At 38.9% G+C, this 22,799-nt stretch overlaps 1 protein-coding gene across 5 annotated transcripts in view; it reads left to right on the top strand.

The window, feature by feature from the left end:
* mcf2a (MCF.2 cell line derived transforming sequence a) overlaps nt 1-12,655 on the top strand; it is a 165,348-nt gene extending 152,693 nt beyond the window's left edge. For all 5 annotated transcript variants that reach the window (XM_051935224.1, XM_051935223.1, XM_028815810.2 and 2 more), the window contains 4 exons: nt 257-396; nt 1,458-1,570; nt 3,514-3,614; nt 10,727-12,655. In XM_051935224.1, coding sequence (XP_051791184.1) covers nt 257-396; nt 1,458-1,570; nt 3,514-3,614; nt 10,727-10,767 — 395 coding nt within the window. In that variant the 3' untranslated portion in view covers nt 10,768-12,655. The remainder of the gene's footprint in view (nt 1-256; nt 397-1,457; nt 1,571-3,513; nt 3,615-10,726) is intronic.
* The last annotated feature ends 10,144 nt before the right edge of the window (nt 12,656-22,799 follow it).

The raw sequence follows: 22,799 nt of genomic DNA, 5'->3' as shown, positions 1-22,799 counted from the left end.
GTTGAAAATTTATTCTGTCAGATGGTTGTTTGGGATTTTTTTTCACTTTAATTTTTTGTACCTCAAATTTTCAGTTAAACTATATATATAGGTTTTTCTCACAAGCTGCAAAGCCACCACTCAAACCTGCTTGCAACTTTCTTGTACTTTTGTTCCTTAAATGTTTATCTTTGTATATGAACATTTAAAACTCATTTTCAGCAAAAAGAAGTTGTTTAATTTAAGAAAACATTATTGCTCATTTTGTTTCCTTTAGGCTGGTCAGGACTGTCTCACTCGGTGGATATTTGTGAGGGTCTAGAAGACTGGACTGTCACAAATGACATTTCTAACCCATCAGACACAGAAGAGGAGGATGAAGAAGAAGAGGATGAGGAAGTGGGTGGTGTTCTACTGGTAAAACAATTTAATTGAAACTTAAAAATACTGAAAAGGTTTCTGCTAAAATTTTTAAATTTATACCAAATTATAAATTGACATCTAGTATGTTCATTTCTTATTTTTACTGGTTTGCATTTTCAACTAAAAGTCCAAAGTGTATTCTAATTGTGTTATTTTGCTGTGGGTACCATCATGATATCAAATCACTTATTTCATTGAGAACGAATCTTTATCTTATTTGGATTTTTTTTCTTTTTGAATTTAATTCCTGTGACTGCATTCTGTAGCATGTATTGTTTATCTATGGCACTGAATGACAATATACATAATTCTAATAATAATAATAATTCTTTACATTTATAGAGCGCTTTTCTCACTACTCAAAGCCCTCTCCACACAGGGAGGACCCGGGAAGCGAACCCACAATCTCCCACAATCTCTTACTAATGGCTGAACAGCCCTGCATATACAGTCCATTGCCTTCAGTTCTCCATAAAAAAATTAAGTGATCCACAAGCCAAGCCAAACAGTTTCACTTTATACAGCACAGCCTAAAATTGGAGAATTATTACCTATATAGCCTGTTACTTCTTTGCACTCATTGCACATGCTTTCTGGAACTCCATAGGGGATAATCCTGGGTATATTTCAGCAGTTTTCAAAAACGTCACAAGTTTGCTATTAATCATGTTGGCCCATCTCTTGCCCATTGTAATACCTTACAAAAGCCATATAAATCTTTAATCTTTCTCCCCTCTAAATTTGTCAAAGACGCAATCTGTTTGCAATATTATGTCTTTTAGGTTTAACCATCATTGTTGGCACTTATGGTCATTTTACAATAAATTGATCACCAAGATTAGATCTAAATACAGTAATACTTCAATGAATGACAAGAATCATTTGTGAAAATAAAACAAAAATAGGAAGACACACAATTTCAGTATGGTATAGTTATTATGTTAGCCTTTTTGCTTTGAATGCTCATAGGATTTTGATGGTGTGACCTTGCTGTGATTTTAATATAGATATTGCTTACTTAAAGACATTCCCATCCAAACTAAGTTGTCTTTCAGACCCTTGGCAGGTACAGTGCAATTGCAGAGTGCAGGAGGGGTAGCTCAGATGATCCAATTATTAGGGTTGGTGATGATATCCAGGTGTTACAGGAAGACCAAGGGAACATGTGGTAAGTTGGTTCTGCAAAAGCTTTTAATGTTAGCACATTAACACAATGGAACATGAAATCAGGATTTCATTTCAGGTTTACTGTATTTTATTACATGTCTGACTAAAACATATGCACTAGAAGAGGCATTTTTATGCTCAAATAATAAACTAATAATAAAATTTAAATAAAATCCTTACTAATAAGGTTATAAGATTTCTCTCATCACTTAAAAGTTTCTACCATGTTCTACCACCAGTAAGATTTCATTTGAGGTAATGTTTATCTTTAAACCAATACCTTCAGATAGGAGCCTTTTAATAAAGATACAAAACAGATGATCCCTAATAATGATTTACACCTACACCCATATATTATTATTTTGAAGCTGTATGTTTCAGGAATGAATATGTGAGGAAAAGTCTTCAGTTATTGCTCACTTGTAGTATTGCATGCTTGAAAGTACATTTTTCTAGGCATTAAACTCAATGTCTGGCCATTCTTTCAGAATAAAGCCCAGATCCAACTTTATAACTTCATATTTAAAACATTTTTAAAGACATGTAGTGTAGGGGGATGTGCCCCCATTGACTCTCAGGTGTGTATGCTGATTGACTTTATTTTTTTCTCTTTGTAAATATTTTTTTGCTGAAAAAAACATGTTTATTTGGTTAATAGCCACTTCTTGGTACCTTGAACCCAACATAGTTAGGAGTTCATAACGCTACTTGATGAACATATTCTCAAGATACATTGAGTATGTCCATATACTTCAGCTTTTCTTATTCTATTTAGAAAAGAGACAGCCTACAGTTTTAAAGTTTAACTTTGTGATTTAATTAGGACAAGTTACTTTGTTGTTTGTGATTGGGCACATTTTTTCTGACTCTTTGCATGCCTGTCATTTTTGTGCTTCTTTGTTATTGCATGGTGGTAGGCTATCCTATTTTAAAATCTGGACACATAAGGCCAGGTAATCAAGGTAAATATTTATAGATTGATTATAGGCCTTCATAAATTAGGTACTTTTGTCTCTTGGTCATTTTTGTTTCTTTGTTCATTTTCCTCATTGGTGCTAAAATGCAGTAAACTTAGCAGCTCCTTTACTGCTTTAAAATATCTTAATGTTTCATTATTATTATCGTTATTTTTAATTTTTCAAGCCTGCTGAATCTTCCAGCTATCTAGGGCTATTTCATAGATTATTGGTCCTTATGGCCCTGTTGCTGATACAGGTCCATCATAAAGATTTATGAGTAATATGGGGTGCTCTCTGGGGCGGTCCTTGAACCCACAATTAATGCCAAACCCTAGAAAAGATTTAAACATAATAATATTAGGAAGGAAATATCAGAACCAAAGTATCAATATGAACAAGTACTGTAAGGCTCTGTCTGCACCCCTAGGACCGACTAATACAACAGCCATTATGAATTTTCCCATTTCTGGAATTTTTAAATATGTGTTTTCTTCTGTTTAGTTTTCATTGCTTCTCTCAGGTACTGTAATTTTAACGTGTTTCCGATGGTCACAGCCATATTATTTATAGTGGCAGCATATGTAGCAAGTCAAGTTGTCAGTTGCTGTCACAATGCATGATGTCATAATGTTGGCACATAGAATTTAGTACCCTTTTCTAAAAACAGATTACAAAGAATACTATAGTTGGGTCCAAATAGTACTGTAAGGACTTTGCAACGATTATTTTCACTTTGATTCCTGTTTGCAATTTGGCTGTAAATTTTTGTTTCAGACAGATTCTTGGTTGCTTACTTCCCAGCTTGTACCTTAAATGTTATAGTCTGTTCCTCTTTCACTCAAATTTCCCTTGTGCTTCATGTACTTTTTCTTACCTTATAATGTCCCAAGGAAAACAGATGAAAAATATTGTAATCTACTTTCACTGAAGTTATTTAATCTGATGACAATAAGATGAATGTTTTTTTTTTTTTTTTTTTTACCAGGCTAGTTAAGAATTTAACAAATAGAATGGAAGGCTGGATCCATGGCAGCAGTTTACAGATGGTGATTGGGGAGAGCCAGGTTCACTCTGGAAGGCTGTCAGGTGAGAACTTCAAAGAAGACATTGCCACTCTAACAACACTCACATTTGCTTGTCTTTTTTAAATATACATTGTTTATTTTAGAAACAAAATGCAATAAAAAACACAATCTGAGCAAAAGAAAAAGGAATATAGCAAGTAGAATAATTTATTCCAAAGTCAATCCATGAAAATCCATGAAAATTAATTCTGGTTCCTTACCTGTCCTGATTGTGTTTTATGTCTGCGTTTATCATTTCCTGGATTAATTACAGTTGAAGTCAGAAAATTACATGCACTTAGGGTAAGTTCTTTAAAACTTAGTTTCTAACTCCTCCACAGATTTTATACTAACAAACCATAAATTTGACCATCGTTTAAGACGTCTTCTCTGTGCAGGGCAAAGGTAATTTTTCTTACAGTGTTCACAGACTGAGTATTTTACTTTTATTTACTATATCATAATTCCAGTGGTTCACAAGTTTGCATGCACTTTGTTAATATTTGGTAGCATGAGCCAAACGGTTTGGTTCGCCTTTCACAAACTTCTTACAATAATTTGTCTCAATCCTCAAGACAAAACTGGTATTACTGGGACAGATTCATAGGCCTCCTTGCTTGGACAAGATTTTTCATTTTTGCCCACAAATTTTCAATCAGATTGAGGTCAGGGCTTTGTGATGGTCATTCCAATACCCTTGACCTTGTTATCCTTAAGCCATTTTGCCAGAAATTTGGAAGTATGCTTGGAGTCATTGTCCATTTGGAAGACCCATTTGTGACTGGAAACTTTCAGCTTCCTTGCTGAGCAGTTGAGAACCTGCTGCAGTATATCTACATAGTGGCTTCTTCCTTGCTGAGCGGCCTTTCAGGTTATGTTGATATGGGATTCGTTTTATTGTGGATATAATAACTTGCATACCTGTTTCCTCCAGCATCTTCACAAGGTCCTTTGCTGTTGTTCTGGGACTGATTTGGACTTTTTGTGCTAAAGTACATTCTTCTCCAGGAGACAGAATAACTCTCCTTCCTGAGTCGTATGACGGCTGTGAGGTCCCATGGCGTTTATACTTGCGTATTATTGTTTGTACAGTTGAACGTGGAACTTTCAGGCATTTGGAAATTGTTCCCAAGGATGATCAAATTTTGTAGAGGTCCACAATTTTTTTTCTGAAGTCTTGGCTAATTTCTTTTGATTTTCCTGTTATGTCAAGGACAGAGGCAGTGAGTTTGATGATCTTAACATGTTGACTCTAATTAGGCTTATGGCTATCAGAAGTTATTTATCTAATTGCCTAAAGGCTTGATATAATTTTCTGACATTTTCCAAGCTGTTTAAAAGCACAGTTAACAAAGTGCATGTAAACTTGTGACCCACTGGAATTTTAATATAGTCAGTAGAAAGTGAAATAATCTGTCTGTGAATATTTTTGGAAAAATTACTTTTGTCCTACACAAAGTAAATGTCTGAAATGGTATTGCAAATTTACTGTTTGTTGGTATAAAATCTGTGGAGAACTTATAAAGTGAGTTTTAAACAATTTACCCTAACTGTATGTAAACTTCTGTCTTCAACTGTATACCACTTACAATAACTCTTGGACATTTACTAGATACATGATGACATCGATCATAGGTTGGATCGTGTCCTGTGTACATTTGACATTTTTATTTGAATTATGGCATACCTTCCACAGATTAAACTAGGATGTATTTTGTGAATTGCTGAATTCCATTCATTTTCTGAAATTTTAATTAAAAATTCCTTTTCCCATGTGTTCCCCGAGATCATCATAAGGTAAGTTCCTTAAAATATGTTGATATACTCTGGGAGTACTGTGTGAATGTTTATCCAAACTTGCTAGTATCATCTCAGGTATAGGTGGAATATGAGGGAAGCTGTATTGGTTGCTTTAATTTCTAAATTATATATATAAAAATATGTGACTTGAAGTTTAAATTTACAACATAATAGTTCAAACATATTATCAATATAGAGATATCTAAATATCATGTTTAATATCTTCGATATAGTGAATGATGCATAACTTAAATAAGGCTGAAATAAGTGGTTATCATGTATAGGGAAAGGCCTATAAAGTGTCCTACTTTGGGTCTTATCTTGAATAAATGAACCACTGGATTGCTGGTAAATTTGTAGTAAATTAGTCTTGACTAAAACAAAGAGCAAAGCATACAGAAAAGGTTTTGAGCAGGATTTTTTCATGGCTAACCAAGAAGATGTATAGACACCTACAAACTACCAATGTTTAATTGTACAAATATTTACAGCCCAGTACTAGAAATTCTAACGAGGTAGTTCCATTCTGCTGTCCGCATTAGGTCTTTGTAGAATTACCTTTTTAATGTTACATTTTGTATAACAGGTTACAGTTGAGTATGTCTACTTAAAGAAGGACTTGTTAATCTATGCAGGGATGCTCTAAAAAATATATAGGAGCTTTAGGGAGATGTTCATTTTAACTATTGTGCTCTGCAGAGGGCGTTCCTGCCACCTAAATCCAACACAGACAGATGCAGGACACAATTTCAGCGCACGCTCTTTATTTTTTTCTTCCTGTAGGAAGCGCCTTCCCATGTTTCCCACCTGTACAGCACAGAAACACAACACAAAACACTCTTCTTCCTTTCCTTTCTCTTTCTCTTCCTTTCTGTCCGCCTCCACTCCTCCTGGCAACCTTTGTCTGCCTTCTTCCCAATGCTGGCTCCTGGAGTAGTGGCAGCTGGCTCCTTTTATAGGGCACCCAGAAGTGTTCCAGGTGCTCAATGACCTTCCCAGTGTGACAGAAGTGCTGCCACACAGTGCTCAGCTGTTCCTGCAGCACCCCCTGGCAGCACTCACGGAACCCAACAAGGCTGCTCCAAACTCCATCTCTCAAGGAGCCCTGAGGAAATCCGAGGTACTGCTATAACCCAGGGGAGCAGCCATCTAGCGTTCTGGGGGAGGTAGTGCCCTGAAAATGTTCTCTCGCTCAGTCCTTCCACTATGTAGCCTTCTTGGCTGGGCAAGGGCTCCGGCCGTATGCCACACTATCTATTAACATCTTGTTTTAATATTTTTCATCGTATTTCGAAAAATATGTAATAATAATTCCAAGTTACATAAATTGTTCAGGAATGATCAGCAGAAAATTACCTAGCTTGGTTTGAAGTACAAGATAATCCCCAGAAAGAAGCACATATTTATTCTAATTAAGGTTGAATCTGCAGATCCTATGAAATTCTAACACATTTAATGATAATGAAAAAGATAAGAAAGGGTCTGAGATATAAAACACCATTTATACACCATTTCTCTGTTTTAGTACCAAATGAACTTTTTTTTCAGTGATTAGAGCAGAAAAAAATGGTATAACTTTGAAAATCTTATCCTTCTGCCACTGCAAAATTTCTGGAAGCTTGTCAAATATATTATGCAGAACTATTTTCAAATCATAATTTTAGTATTGCCTGGTAATGGTCATCTCCTTGAAGCTAGTGAAGCAGGGACCGGCTCAGGCCCAAGGCAACTCAATATTGAAGTAAGTTGGTGTGAAATGAATTGCTTTGATATAAGGTAGGACTAATCAGGGGCTGGATATTGAAATGTACCATATATCAGAACCTTATATCTCTCATGTACTTTAGTGTGCCTGTTCAAGTGATGGTAGACTTTTGTCATAATACTGTACATTTAATAGTGATGGACTGCTGCTGCTGAATTTGTTTTGCTACTGATGAAAAAAGCCAACCCATCTTTTAATCTTGACTTTGAGCTACATCACTGTAGGCTGTGACTTGTAAAAGAGAAATCCCATATTTTATTATTGTAACTGCAGTTAGAGACTAGTACCCTTGCTTTGCCATTTGGTAGTTCCTCTGCAATGAAAACCATATTTTGTATATTTTCCTTTATGTGCTGATATCAAAGCTCTTATGATGAAATGTGTAGTGGTACAAAGTTCAACAGGGTTAGTACATCCTGTAGAAGCAGAAAATAAAGGTACTATTTATATGCAAACATTTTTTTTTATATATTACAGTAATCCCTCACTTATCGCGGGAGATAGGTTTCAAGGCCGACCGCAATAACTGAATTTCCGCGAAGTAGGGACACCATATTTATTTAATTATTTAACGTGTATTTGGACGTTTTTAAACCCTCCCTGTATTGTTTACAACCCACCCTTTACTCTATTAATAACAGGGACAACTGCTAAGCAATATGAAATCGGTAGATAAGTTTACACTTACTGTATACCGAAGTACACGTAGCTATATATGACGTGATGATGGTGATGAATATGCTGCGCAGTAAAAATGATGACGATTGAAGGTGATAATCCCCTGAATGCAGTAGCAGGAGCACGTTAATGTTGAATGAGTGAGATGAGACTTCCTGGTTAATGCAGCACTCCGCTGCTGAGCCAATCAGCAGCACACAGGAACTTAACTGCGTGCTCTGATTGGGTAGCTTCTCAGCCATCCGCCAATAGCATCTCTTGTATGAAATCAACTGGGCAAACCAACTGAGGAAGCAAATACCAGAAGTAAAAAGACGCATTGTCTGCAGAAACCCGGGAAGCAGCGAAAAATCCGCGTTATATATTTAGATATGCTTACATATAAAATCCGCGAAGTCGTGAATCCGCGAAAAGTGAACCGCGAAGTAGCGAGGGATTACTGTATATTAATTTTATTGTAATCATTGCATACAAATAGATCAATTTTTACAAAAAATAGGATTGAAAACAAATCAAACCCCACCCCTGAGAAGGAGAGCATGGCCAAAGGAGTAATACTTAAAGTTTGTAAACATACCTAAATTGTTGGGTTTAATAGGGCAATAAAGATAAATGGAGAAGAAAAAGAAATGCGGAAATAATTATTTCTTCTTATTCTAAAATATTATTGATTAGATCCTGCCCGATTCTGAAAAATTTCTGTACAGATCCTCTAACTGAGAATCTGAGATTTTTTTTTAAATTTATTTATTAATTTTATTTGTAATCATTCATACAAATAGATCAATTTATAACCAAACAAAGTTGAAGACAAACCCCACCCCTGAGAAGGAGAGCTTAGCCAAAGGAGAATTGCTTAGGGCTTTTTAATAAGGCAACAATAAACAAAATAAAGGGAGGAATAAATATATAGGTAAATAAGAAATGATTAAATGCGGTAATAGTTATTTCTCTTATTCTAAAATAATATTGATTAGATCCTGCCAGGTTTTGAAAAAATTTTGTATAGATCCTCTAACTGAGAATTTGATTTTTTCCAATTTCAAATAATATAAAACATCGGTTTCCCACTGACTTATAAGAGGAGAGTTAGGATTCTTCCAATTTAACAAAATAAGTCTGCGTGCCAAAAGTGTAGTGAATGCAGTCACAGTTTGCTTGTCCTTCTCCACTTCAAATCCATCTGGAAGAACACCAAACACAGCTATTAATGGGTTAGAAGGGATTGTGACACCAAGGCTGTCTGAAAGGCACTTAAAAATTTTGGTCCAAAATTATGTTAATTTGGTGCAGGCCCAAAACATGTGACCAAGTGAGGCAGCAGCTTGGTTGCAGCGTTCGCAGGTTGGATCTTGCCCTAGAAATATTTTGGACAGTTTTAAGCGAGACATATGAGCTCAATATATAATTTTGAGTTGAATAATTGTATGCTTTGCGCATATGGAGTTCGAGTGAATTCTCTGCTTTGCTACCTTCCACTCCTTTTCTGATATATTAAGAGATTTTTTTCCCATTGTCCTCTTGTATCTTTGAAAGGAAGGGGCTCTAATAAAATTTTATATATTGCAGAAATGGTATCTAAGTCCCCAAAATTGAGCAGTATTTTTGCCTGCATGGTGGAGAGTATGAGATGAGTAAAATCGGGCAGGTTCTGTTTAACAAAGTTTCTAATTTGAAGATAGTGAAAGAAATGTGTAGCTGGAAGGTTAAATTTGGAATGTAATTGTTCAATGGATGCAAAGATATTGTCTATATAAAGATCTCTGAGCAATTTAATCCCAAATCTTTACCAGGTATTAAAAACTAGATATGTTTGCGAGGGTTGAAAAAGGTGGTTCTCCTGCAGAGGTGCCACAGATAAAAGATTTCCATCTTAAAATGCTTTCTAAATTGGTTCCATGTTCTGAGTGAATGGAGCACAATTGGGTTATTAGTATATTTGCGATAACTTGCATTTATTGGGGCGCAGAGCAGGGAATATAAAGAAGTACTGCAGGGTTTTACTTCTATTGCGGACCAGGCCTGTGTATGTTCATCTATTTGTGTCCAAGTTTTTATAGCTTGTATGTTTGCTGCCCAGTAATAAAACTGATAATTAGGTAGAGCCATGCCACCTTCTGCCTGAGGTCTTTACAGGGTCGCTCTTCGGATACATGAATGTTTTGAGTTCCAAATAAACGAGGTTATGGTTGAATCTAATTGCTTAAAAATGATTTATTGATGTATATTGGAATGTTTTGAAATAAAAAAGAAGCTTAGGAAGACTATTCATCTTAACAACGTTAATTCTTCCAGCTTAGAGTGAGATGAAGGGTTGACCATCTATGCAAGTCCTGCTTAATTTTTTCCATACAGACGGCGAAATTTTGTTGATAAAGAGCTTTGTATTTATATGTAAACATTTTAAAACAAACGATACAAACTGCTTCACTTGGATTAACACAGATACCTCTACCTTTAAAAAATAAGTTAAATTAGAAATTCCCAGACATTTGCTTTTGTAGAGTAACTGCTCACCAAAATGAATTTGCAGTCCTATACTTGGTTTAAGCAGGTTTATGGATGTAGCAGTGATGGTGTGTCTGTGTATGTGTGAGTACTCCATGCAATATTGTGGTGTCGCATCCAGGGTTGGGTCTTACTCTGTACCTGATATTGTCAGGATAGGCTGTGACTCCCCTCCAAACATGTAATGAAAAATTCATATCTAAAAGTGAATGGCCTGAAGGCAGTAGATTTAATTCCCAAATTTTACTGATGAATCAGATTTTATTTAATGCACTCTGACAATTTACAGACGCATGCCCCCACATTCATTTAACTTGAGGGATGATATCCACACTGCTGTGTTTGTATTACATTTGCTGACAATACATTTAATTTTCTTATAGATCCTGGGAATCTCAAAACAAGAAAACTTAGTTCTCCATAGGGGACCAATTGACTGGGAATGTGCACCTCTGGACTGAAGGATTCGTGTTAAGAAGGACAACATCAAAGCCTAATTGATATATATTACGTGGAGTGCCCTTACACTGAGAAAAGCTGTTTTTTGGAGAGAGTTGCAAAAGTCCCTCAGAAGGCCCTTGAAGCAAGTCACTTTCTACCCATCAAGTACCAGCATAGCAAATGACACAGTGTTCCTTTTCAAAAAGTGATATATTCTAGTTGTTAGTGATTCTAAACTTATTTTTTTTAATCATCACTGTTCAAGACATTTATTTATATGAATATCCTTTAACTTGACAAGACATTTTCGAAAACCTGACATGACCTGACCATGCACAACAAAACCTGTACTTTAATAACTTTGAGGTGTACATCCGTGAATGGTCGTGTTGAGGTCTGACACAGTCACCGAGTAATCATCATCATCATCATCAATGAGGCCATTACTGACTGAAGAGGTTGAAGCCAAGTGCAGTGGTTGAATTTACTGAAAATACATTTTGAGAACTTTTGTTATGTTGCACTGAAAAATATTCTGAAAATGTTTCTTTTTCTGTACAACCTAGAATGTTTTTTTTTTTTTTTTACTTTCTGATATTATTTATCTTACCTGTAAAACAGCTAAGGTCTTTGAACCTGCTGTGCAACATATACAGTTAGACATTTTTACAATATGAAGAATGTTTCTTATGTGATTCAGTTTGATGTTTGTTAGGACTGCACTGAGAGTAATTTGCACTATTTGAGCTTGGGCACTCCCTGCTGGAATCTTTTACCCAGTGCAAGTCTAGTGAATAAAGATGCAGTCATTACTGATGAGTAGCAGTCTTAAGAAACATTAGTCAAAGGCAAGTATCTGGGCATGGTAACGACAATGGAATAGTAACCAATTGTAATGTGAATAACATTTAATTGTTTTATTTTCTTACAAGAAGACTGTACAATTTTAAAATTATATTCTTTTGTTGAGAAATTACCTGTTGGCATCCAGACATACTTGTATTTCTGTAACTCACACTCTTTCCAAGGCTAAACACATGTAAATTGGTATAATAACTTGTGAGCCACTACACTGGATTTATACTATGGATCCCTGATTCTCTTCTGCAGACTGTGCAAAGAATAAACAGCAACTCAGCACTGTTTACATGATGATACAGTGACAAATGTGTCATAGTGATCGCATCTGTATGGATACTGAGCATGTGTCACCTACACGGCATTGATGTTCGTCTGATTGACTTGCATTTTAATTATTTTGACTAGAATATTCTCATTATTGGCAAATTAAATGCTGTATTTTCTTAAACTATTCCTTCCCCACAATGGGTGATGCTTGTACTGCTGATTTCAAATGACATTGTTTACATGCCAAAATGGAAATGTGCCATACTGTTGAGTTTTATTTTATATTTGATGTTGAAAATGTTTATGTTAGAACCTTGCTTCTTTTCTTTATTGCCTGAAGAGCACTTTAGTGATAAAAGTGTAAACTAGAGTCTGCAGCTCGATTGCTGTTGGCCATGCGGCGGGTCCCGCTTTTTTCCACGTGGCCACAGAGCACTTTTTTTTTTTTTTTTTGCCCATACGAAAAGGAAGTATCTGCAGGATATTCTTAACACTCTTCCTGCTTTTGCTACTGAATGGCAATTTCAATAAACACTTCCTTTCTGTCAACCCTTTTACATTTGACATCACGTTGCATAAACAGCATTGATAAAATATTCATGTAGAGGATACTTTTTTATTTCTGCCTAATTGTTTTATAAGAGAGTTGATCTTTAATGAAAAAAGTGGAATCGTCAATGGCAAACTGCAATGGCCTGTTTGTAGTGCCGGGATGAAATAAAAAACAGTTCCAACACTGACTGTGTTTGCCAAAGAATTTAATTTCAAACCAAAGGTTTTGTTTAGGGTCATTGTTCTCATGTGCACAGAGTATGGTGAAATTCATTTTTCATGTGTTAATTATCTTGCTACACCTCGTCTCTCTCTGGCACCATCTTAGGTGAGTAGAACAACCTTAGTGGACAAATCTCAGAACATATTTACATTTAATATAAATACAGATTTACTTGTATTGCTTATTTTTTCAAGAAAAACAACTCATCATGAAATATAACCCAAAAAATGTGAAAGTTACAGAATCAAAATTTATTGTTATTTCTTCAAGCATTTCTTACAGATAAGTATATCCTCACCAGAAAAACTCACTACCAAGCTTCTTCAAGAAAAAAGAGTGCTTCTCCAGTGCTTTGCTTGTCTGGAGAATCCCATAAAAATTTTTCTGAGAGAAATGGAAGTATTTGTCAGCCTAGAACAAAGTAAATGAGACTCAGCGATTCCTTTAATTGTTCATATTCTGATGGTCACTAGGATACTTACCACAGTTTAAAATATTTTCAGAGGGATAGAGAGTACAGATGGAGCGCAAAAATCATCCAAATTCATTATTGCATTTCTTGTAGTGGAAGTTGGTGGGGAGTGACTCAGTGGAGCAGTGGATCAACCTGCCACTTCACAACTATGAGATGTGTTTCCAGTCAGTTTCAGCACTTTTTGTAACCATCTTTCAAGTTGGTATTTAACCTAGGTTAACAGATAGCGTGTTGTTTAATAAACTGGCATCTTAATTTGGGATGTGTGCCCAATGCTGGTAGGATACGTCCAATGATATCAAAATTTGATTAAGCACAGTCAGTAAATGGATGGAAAATAATCTTTTAGATAACATGTATGAATTGATTTTGGATCTTATTTCACCATGATATATTGTACTGCTAGAGACATAGCTTCTTTCACAGGACACTGTGGGCACTGCATTGCGATTCGCACCTTTTCATGGCCTTCTAGCTAGGGGATGTCTGTATGATGTGATTCAAGATGGTGGTTTGTGAACTTCAGTGTGTTGACGAAAAGCTCAGGACTTTGGAAAGACACATGTGCACATAGGAGATAGTTTACAGGCTCAAATACTGTTATTTTTCAGCTGGAACAGTGGTTGGTGCTGTCTCCTGATCCTTTCTCCTTTTGTCCCTCTGCAGACCAGCCGAAGGACCTGCCAGTCTGGCCTCTGCTGACGTAACTTCCAGAACCCTCTGATGACCCTATATCCTGTACCCAGAACCCATCTTCCTGCCACGTCAGTTCCAGTTCTTGCCTCCCTGACTCCACCTCTTCCTCCTTTCTGCCATATTTATAATGCAGCTTTCAACATGTTAGTCAGTTCTGTGTTGGACTCCTGTTTTTTGCTACTTTTTTTTCAAGTATATGGAGTGGCCATCCCCAAACCTTTTTGTGGCTCATTTTAGGCCATATTACATCAACGTAGTTGGCAGGGTTATTGCTTGATAATGTGTAAAGAGCACGACCTGACTTCTTTGCTACACAGCATGACCACAGAGATACAAGGACTTAAGGTGCATTTGAGTGAAACCTGAACCCAGCTTGCTGAGCACAGGCTCAAGCTTGCGTCGCCCTCCAACAGGATCAGTCAAGGGCTCCTTCCCAGGTGCTGATGCCATTACAAGAGTAATGACATAGAGTCGTTTCTCTTAATTTGTGAACGTACAGCTATAAGACACCATTGGGAGCATGCTAAGTGGGCTGACATATTAGCGCCGTTCCTGAATGGCAAAGCGTAAAGGACCTGTTACTACCTTGAGACTGAAGACTATTATGACCTTGAGTCTGTGACACTCTCAAGGCTGGAATTTTAAAAAGATATGGCATTTCCGTGGACCAGGAGGCAAGGCTCTGCCATGAATGGAGGTTAAACCCAGAGTAGCCGACAAGACCTCAGGCGTATGATCTTTGGGAAACAGCAGGGCTCTGGCTAAGCCCAGACATTAACAATTCAAAATAAGTCATGGAGCAAGTTGCCTGTGGCTTACTGGTAAACACCTTTCCCAACTTCCTTACCCAGGCAGTCTTCAGGCAAGCCTATAAAAACATGGTTGCCTTAATTGACACAGTGGAGAGACATAGCCACATACGAGCATACAGAAAGGTCCACGCACCAATGCCGACAGGGGCATATTGCTTCAAGTCCAGGGAGCCAGGGCATACCATCCCCACCGCAGTTGAGCTAAAGGTGAAAGGTACTGTGCTGTTGCTAACCTCTTATATTTTATCTAGACAGGAGTGGTGGTGGTGAATGGCCATAGGGTTACTGCACTCATAGACACCGGCAGCAATATCTCTATCGTCACTCGCCATTATGTCTTACTGCAACAGTGGTTTAAGGGAAAGACCAGTCTGACTTGTATTCATGGCAAAATGCGGTGGCATTGGTCCTCGACATGTGTAATCAACTTTGAAGACTCCATAAGGGTCATATAGGTGGTAATGCTGTGAAATTCACCCCTTCCCATCATACTCAGCAGAGATTGGTCTAAGATTAAAAGCGGTATGACGCAAAATCCTCCTGTTAAGTCTTTGGGCCTAGTAATGGACGGAGGTAATCCATCCCAGACTGTCTCCTTGGCATGTGCACCACCAGTAACAAGCAGTCACGTGGCTATCCAGTGTGACGTAGTGGAGTCGCGATGATGACTCCGGAACCCATGGAGCCCAAGCCATCAACATTGTGGTCTGATGCTGCACACACAGACGTCATTCCAGACCCACTTACCACATTGCAGTTTCAGTTTAGGCAAACCCTGACATCCTTTAAACGGGAGCAGTGGAACAATGATTCTCTTAAGGTTGCAAAAAAATGCAGTAGTCTCAGTGAATAGTCAGTGCACCTTAAGTCCCGTGCCATCAGGACCCTATTTTGTTATTGACAATGATTTATTATATCAGATAGCTGAGCATGAGGGGGAGACAAGGTCACTGTTGTTGGTACCAAGGACTTACAAGTGGCAGGTCTGTGAACAGGCACATACCCGTCTCCTAGGCGACTATCTGGGAACTGACAAAACACTAGAGAGTATTAATCTCCGATTTTATTGACCGGGAATCCATGAAGAGGTAAGATGTTTCTGCGCTTCCTGTCTGGAGTGTCAGTTACATCAGATTTCTATAAAGAACCGTGCTCTGTTGGTTCCCCTTCCCCTAATTGACATCCTATTCGAATGCATAGGGGTCGCTATTGTAGGACCCTTTGATTCCTCAGCCAGAGGACATAAATACATTCTCATCCTTGTAGATTATGCTACACAATATCCCAAGGCTCTCCCCTTGAGAGTAGCCAATTCAAAATCAATCACACGGGAACATGTAGGGGTCTTAAAGACTAAGGGACGCCTTTTACGTTGGAGATGTTCAAGAAAGTTGCCAAGTTGCTGAAAATTAAACAGTTAAACACTGCAGTCTATCACCCTCAAACTAATGGTCTGGTCAAGACATTTAATCAGACTCTCAAGCAAATGTTACGTAAGGTGGTCAGCGAGGATGGGAGGATCTGGGATCAGCTCCTCCCTCTCATACTTTTTGTCTATTGGGAGGTGCCTCAAGCCTCATCAGACTTCTCCCCTTTTGAATTATTATATGGGCATCAACTCTGTGGTATATTGGACATCCTAAAAGGAGAATGGGAGAAGGATGAGGCCTTCCCTTCTGCTAACATTCTGGAGTATATCATGCAGTTATATGATGGATTTGCCAAAATTAGAACTATCTTAAAAGAAGACATGGAAAAGGCACAAGCAGCGCAGGCCAGATGTTACTGTCATGGGATGGTACTTAGGGAATTCTGCCTGGGAGATCATGTCATGGCTTGTTGGCAGGGCCCATACGAAGTTTAGGAGTGAAAAGGGCTCGCTGATTATCTGGTTAAACAACCAAACCGTTGACCGAGCAAACATTTATCATATCAACCTACTGAAGCTGTGAAGGGACGGGGACCCCAATCCTTACTCCGGGCAGCCTCATTCTTTTTTTGGCTGTGAAAACAACCTTAAATTCGGTCCTAATTTGACGCCCCAACAGAAACAGGAACTCGAAGCAGTCGTCCTGTCTGTCCCTGAGGTTGTAAGCAAGAAACCTGGTTGGACATTACTGATTAAGCACGATATTATAGTAGACCCTGGGGTAATCATCCAAGAGCGGCCTTACTACCTCTGGAGGCAAAACGTGATGAAGAGCTTGAGATCAAAGATATGGGAATAGGTATAATTGAGGAAAGTCATAGTCCCTGGTCCACCCCAAACATATTGGTCCTTAAGTCAAACTGAAGTTGGAAGTTCTGCAATGACTTCCATCGACTTAATCAAGTTTCCCAATTCGACACTTACCCGATGCTGCGAGTGGACGATCTCAAGTGACTCGGAAATGCAAAATACTTGACCACTCTTGACATGACAAAGGGGTACTAACAGGTTCCTTTAACTAATTTTGTAAAGGCCAAGAGAGTGTTTAGCACCCCTAGTGGACAGTGGCAATATCGTGTTCCTCCATTTGGAATGCATGGGGCACCTGCCACCTTTTGACGTCTGGTGGATATAGTGCTATGGCCCCACAATTACTATAGTGCCGCCTACTTGAATGATGTAGTCATCTATTCCAACACATGAAAGAAACACTTAGAGCAGGTTTAAGCTGTGCTCCAGGTGCTCGGAAAAGCCAGACTTCGAATTAATCCTAAGAAATGTTTGTTTTGGAATGATCGAAGGCAAATATTTAGGCAACCTGGTGGGTGGTGGAGGGTGAGTCAAAGCACAGTGTTCCAAGGTAGATGCCATATTGAAATGGCCCGAAAACCAAGTGGCAGGTCCTACTGCCAGTTTGTACCACATTTCTCCGAGAGAGCAGTGCCCTTGACAGATTTAACAAAGAAGTGGGCCCCTAACAGAGTGGTATGGGACGATAAAGCTGACACTGCATTTTGTGATTTGAACCAGGCCCTTATGTCAGCACCTGTTTTAAATGGCTCCTAACTTCTCTTTGATTTTTATCCTCCAGATCGTTGCTTCAGACACAGGACTGGGTGCTGTGCTGACCCAAAGCATCAATGGTGTGAACACCCAATCATTTTCCTGAGCCGGAAACTGCTGGACAGGAAAACTGGGTATACAGCAGTGGAACGGGAGGCCTTGGCGATCAAACTGAGGTACTACCTCTTAGGCCATGAGTTCGCCCTTGTCACTGATCATGCCGTTTTACAGTGGATGGCAGTGCACAAGTAGTTCAACCCACGCATCACTCGTTGGTTTTTGGACCTCCAACCTTATGTGTTTTGTCCTTTATCATAGGAGTTCTCTCCAGGCCAATGCTCTTTCTCAGGTTTATGACCTCAGGGTTCGAGCTGCCCCACCCAATTGGTCTGGGCTAAGGGGGGGCCGTGTCACGCACGTGCAGATATGAGATGGTTTACAGGCTCAAATAGTATTATTTCTTAGTCAGATTAGGTGTTGGCACTACCACCTGATCCTTTCTCCTTTTGTCCCTCTGCAGACCAGCCAAAGAACATTCCTCTTAATGACATCACAACCAGTTCGGCCCCTGTTGATGTCACTTCCGGCACCCACTGATGACCCCATATCTGGTACACAGAACCCATCTTCCTGCCAAGTCAGTTCCTGTTCCAGCCTCCACCTCTTCCTCCATTCAGCCATATTTACAGAGCAGCTTTCTCAAGCCATTAAAATGGTAAAAATATTTTGTAGTTTTGCATACTTGAGCATCTTACCATAGTTAGTTGTTCACATTGTATTGCAATCTTTCATACTTAATCATTTATCATCCACAAAAGTATATCTCCTTTTTTTTTAATTCCTTTTTAAAATTTTCAGGTTTATTATCTATAAACATAGTAACTACAGTAGGTATGGCAAAGTTCTTAATAGTAGGCAATTTCTATTTTCAAGAAGATAATTAATGTGCCACCCAGAGCAAAAGTGTTTATGAACCTTGTGAATTCTTTTGAACTCAGACAATGTGCCATTGAGTCAGGACATTGGGAAGCATACAGATTTGGTTATTTCAAAGTGACTTAACATTGACAGGACACAGATCTTGAACACTGGCATGCCAGATCATTATTTTATTTTCATTGATGTAACAATATCTATAGAGCAGGGTGTTCTTAAAAGATGCTATTTTGATGACACAGGTAGGAATATCTCAGCTTGTGATTAGGGATATGGAAACTATTGAGGAGAATCATGTAAAACACCATACTTACAATGTTTCATCATCTTAACATTTGAGTCCTACACAGACTTAAAGATGATTCTTTCATAGCTATTAGACGAGCTATAGTTATAATGGATGCCTCTAAGTATATTTAGGAGGGCACAAGACAACCTAATGACCATAGATGTGAGAACCTGAAAAGGAATCCTACTCCGCATACAACTCTTTGTGTAAAGATGTGTTTCCTGGATTCAGTCTCAAATACACTTCCCCGTGGTTTCCACTGTTGCCGTTGAGTACATGATTCACCATTTAGTTGAAAGAATTCTGCTGGTTCTGTGTTTGCTATTCCTTTGAGAATTATTAATTCCTGAAATGCACCTTGTTGCTCTCAAATGCTGCTATGTCTTTTTTCCTAGTATGATGACCAGGGGTCTCATTTATAAAACTTTGCATTGAATCTAATGTGAAAATATGCATAGTCCAAGAAACAGGGAAATGTGTATGGCAAAAAAAAAATTGGATTTATAAAACTTGGCAATACATACTGTATACAATTTACTTTTACAAATCCCAATCATCTTGTAAATGTGTGAACCTGAAAGCAACCTTGAACTCTCCCCATGTCCACCCTGAAACATTCTTATATGGACTATGCTAATGAACTGAATAACATATGCAGTCACAATGCTGAAGACCTTCACTGCCTGCTAGAGCAGCCTCCCATCTGATATGTGTAGACAACACCACCTACATTTGAGGAGTTCTGTGGTGCACCTCTCCTCTGCGCTCTGGGTGCACAAGGCACCAACGTCTGAGTGGGTAGCTTTTATCTCCTTGTACATGTAATGACATGATTGCTGTTACAATAAAAACATATAGGTCATATGAGACACTGCAAATTTAATGAGTTACATGGCAACAAGTCTGGTATCATGTACAGCATCTTCTGCAAGTCCTCTGCCAATGCTACTCTGCCTCAGAATACATGATTCATGAGTTGACCCAGGCCACTGAGCCATGACTTTTGTCAATCTCATCATGGCATCACAGATGACTTGTGTCTTAATGGAATGTCACTGCTTATGGTTAACAAAGATGGTGTCATTCTCGCTTTGGCACACTTATTGCAATATGAGGGCTGTCAATTGCCACAATCACATTAGGAAAACAAGACACTGCTGCAAATTTCCTTTTATGTTGGTATGTACAACCAAACTATGTGGAAATTGAATGTAGCACATCATGAGCTGTTAATGATTTCCAACACAGTAGGCATGATGGAACTGAAGGCTGGTTGAGATATTCCTGACCGGTCAGCCAGTTCCCTCTGGTTGGTACCTGCCATTGTTAAAACATGCACATGAACAGGTGTAGTCCGATTTCAGACAGTCTGCCTTTCTAATGGTGGGGCCAACTCAGCAGATAGTTCCAAGATAATGGCTCTAGAAAGTCTAAATCAGCTCATAAGCCAGTCATCACCATGGGAAAAAAGTCTGACTGGTCCCTAAAAGCTCTTTCTCTTCATATTTGAACTTCAAGCAGTGCCAAACAAGCCATGTTGTGTCAAAAGATTAGGTGATGAACTGGCTGTAGGGTATGAGATTTCGAGCTGTCTGTCTGCAGGGACAGAATCACACCTGGGTGTTTGCTTTATTTTGGTTTCTGTTCCTGAGAAGTGACCAAAGAATGGCTATGTAAGCTGAAGAAAAAAAATGTAAGTTCTTCAGTGTAAATATGCAGCATCGTGGCAATGCTACATAATTCCCCACTTCCAGCCTCTCTCAGAGGGGGTCCAAAGTAGGGACATTAAAGACCATGTTGGCATCCTATGTAGGAGACCGCCATCAAGACTAGGACAAATGGATCCCGGATCTGCGATTTGCCATTAATACGGCGAGCCATGAGGCTACTGGTGCTACGCCTGCCTTGGTAGCCTTAGGATGACAGGTAAAGGGCCGGCTTGATCGTTTAATATCAACAGCTCCCTTACCCGAAACTCCTCAATATAATACACTTACCACCCTGGATCGATTTAGAAAGGACGTTCAGATGAGATTGGTGAGGTCGACAGCCAGACATGCCAGGTATTACAATGCCCGCCGTAGTAAAGTGCACTACTCGGTAGGTGATCTGGTCTGGATTAGGGCTCACCATCTATCTGATGCCAGTAAAAAGTATTCTTCAAAGCTCGCGCCTAAGTGGACAAGACCAGCTTTGATCATAAAACAACTCAGGCCCAACAATTCCCACATACAAAAGGGTAGAGAACCAGAAAAGAAAATAGAGACAGTAAATGTGGTCAACCTCAAGCCCTACTTTGGACCCCCTCTGAGAGAGGTTGGGGGGTGGGGAATTATGTAGCATTGCCACATAAAAATGTTTGGTTTTTTTTTCTCTTCTCTCTATGTAAAATCCTGTTGTCATTTAAAAATACGGAAGATAAGATAGGCGGGTTGGATAGAGAGGACGTTTTGGGAGGTATAGGGTTGTCATTGCGATTTCTGGGAGTGCCATAGAAATGGACGCACTATTTAAATAGGGGCGTGAAAAGGCAGGAAGAGAAAGAAGAAAAGACAGCCCGATTTTTTATGACAAAGGAGGAAAGGACATGACCCATCTGAGTCCAGGAGAAGGATTGTTTTCGGGGAGCACCACAAGTCCATCGCAGTCTGGGGTGGCCACCTCGAAGATTCCGGATACGCTGAGGTTACCGTGAAAGGGATCGAAAGCAAAAGTGAGCCGTAAATCTTTTATTCTGGGATTGGGATGTCAAAGGAACTGAACTATGGGGGAATAGGAAAATGGAAAAAAGACTAAATCGAAAGGACGGAGGGGATAATTCTTGGATATCTAATTTTATGCTTTGTATTCATTGAATATATTGGAAGTGGGGGTGTTGTAAAAATGTATTAATTATAGTTTTTTTGTTGTTGCACTTCTTCTCTGTGTGGTTTAGTTAATATCACTTTTATTATTATAAGTCATCTTTCAGCGCTGTGGGAAGGGCTTGAAGGCAGTTTGAGGTTGACCTGCAATCATCAGAATAATTTTTCAATGTAAACTTAGTGAAATGTAGCGAAAAAAAATCGTTACAGCATTTGCACTCTTAAAAGGGAACTAAAATTAATTCTGTATTTCATATTGATCAAATTTGAAATGTAATATTTTTGACACGTGAACACACATTAAATAATGACTTTGAGATTTAAATTATTATGTGTGTAAGTCGTCATGTAGCTGGTTTGGGTGCATTTCTTTACCTCATCAAGGACATCATCATTTCTCAGTTTCCGTCAAATGCTGGATATGAATGGGTCAGAGTTGCCATTGTAGCAGTTGAGGCGTGGAGCCACCTCTTGAACCCTCAGGTACCACTCGAGACACGAGGTAAAAGTATAACAAATATTTATTTCTCTGTTATACAGTGCACCAAGCACCCTCCACTCCACACTCATATAATGAATAAACTCTCAATAAACCAATACACAATACTCTCTCCTCCTCGCCCAGACACTTTGCCACCCTACCTCCCAGCTCAGCTCAGTGTACTGGGCTTCCCACAGTCCTTTTATAGCCCCTGACCCGGAAGTGGTTCCTGGCACAACCCACAAGTCTGTTTCCTTACGGGTCAGGGCAAACAGTCCTCTTCTTCATCCCGGGAGCACGTTGTTTCCTCCAGTCACGTGACTGTGATGCACTCCCGGGTTATAGGGCACGCAAGAGCCCACTAGCCCCCCTACAGCGACTCCCGGTGGTCCCCAAGGTATCCAGCAGGGCTGTGTATAGAAACTACAAAGTCCATGAGGCCCTGCTGGAACTCGGGGCACCATCATGCTGTCCAGAGGGCTCCTCCTAGCGGCCTGGGGGTGGCGACCGGAGACTGTAGCCGGTCGTCCATCACACCATAAATATACGGAAGCTTTTTTCACAAGT

Source organism: Erpetoichthys calabaricus, chromosome 12 (assembly GCF_900747795.2).
Source record: "Erpetoichthys calabaricus chromosome 12, fErpCal1.3, whole genome shotgun sequence".
Classification (NCBI taxonomy): domain Eukaryota; kingdom Metazoa; phylum Chordata; class Cladistia; order Polypteriformes; family Polypteridae; genus Erpetoichthys; species Erpetoichthys calabaricus.
Note: the sequence above shows the minus strand (reverse complement) of the source record. Positions and strands in the feature narration are given on the sequence as shown.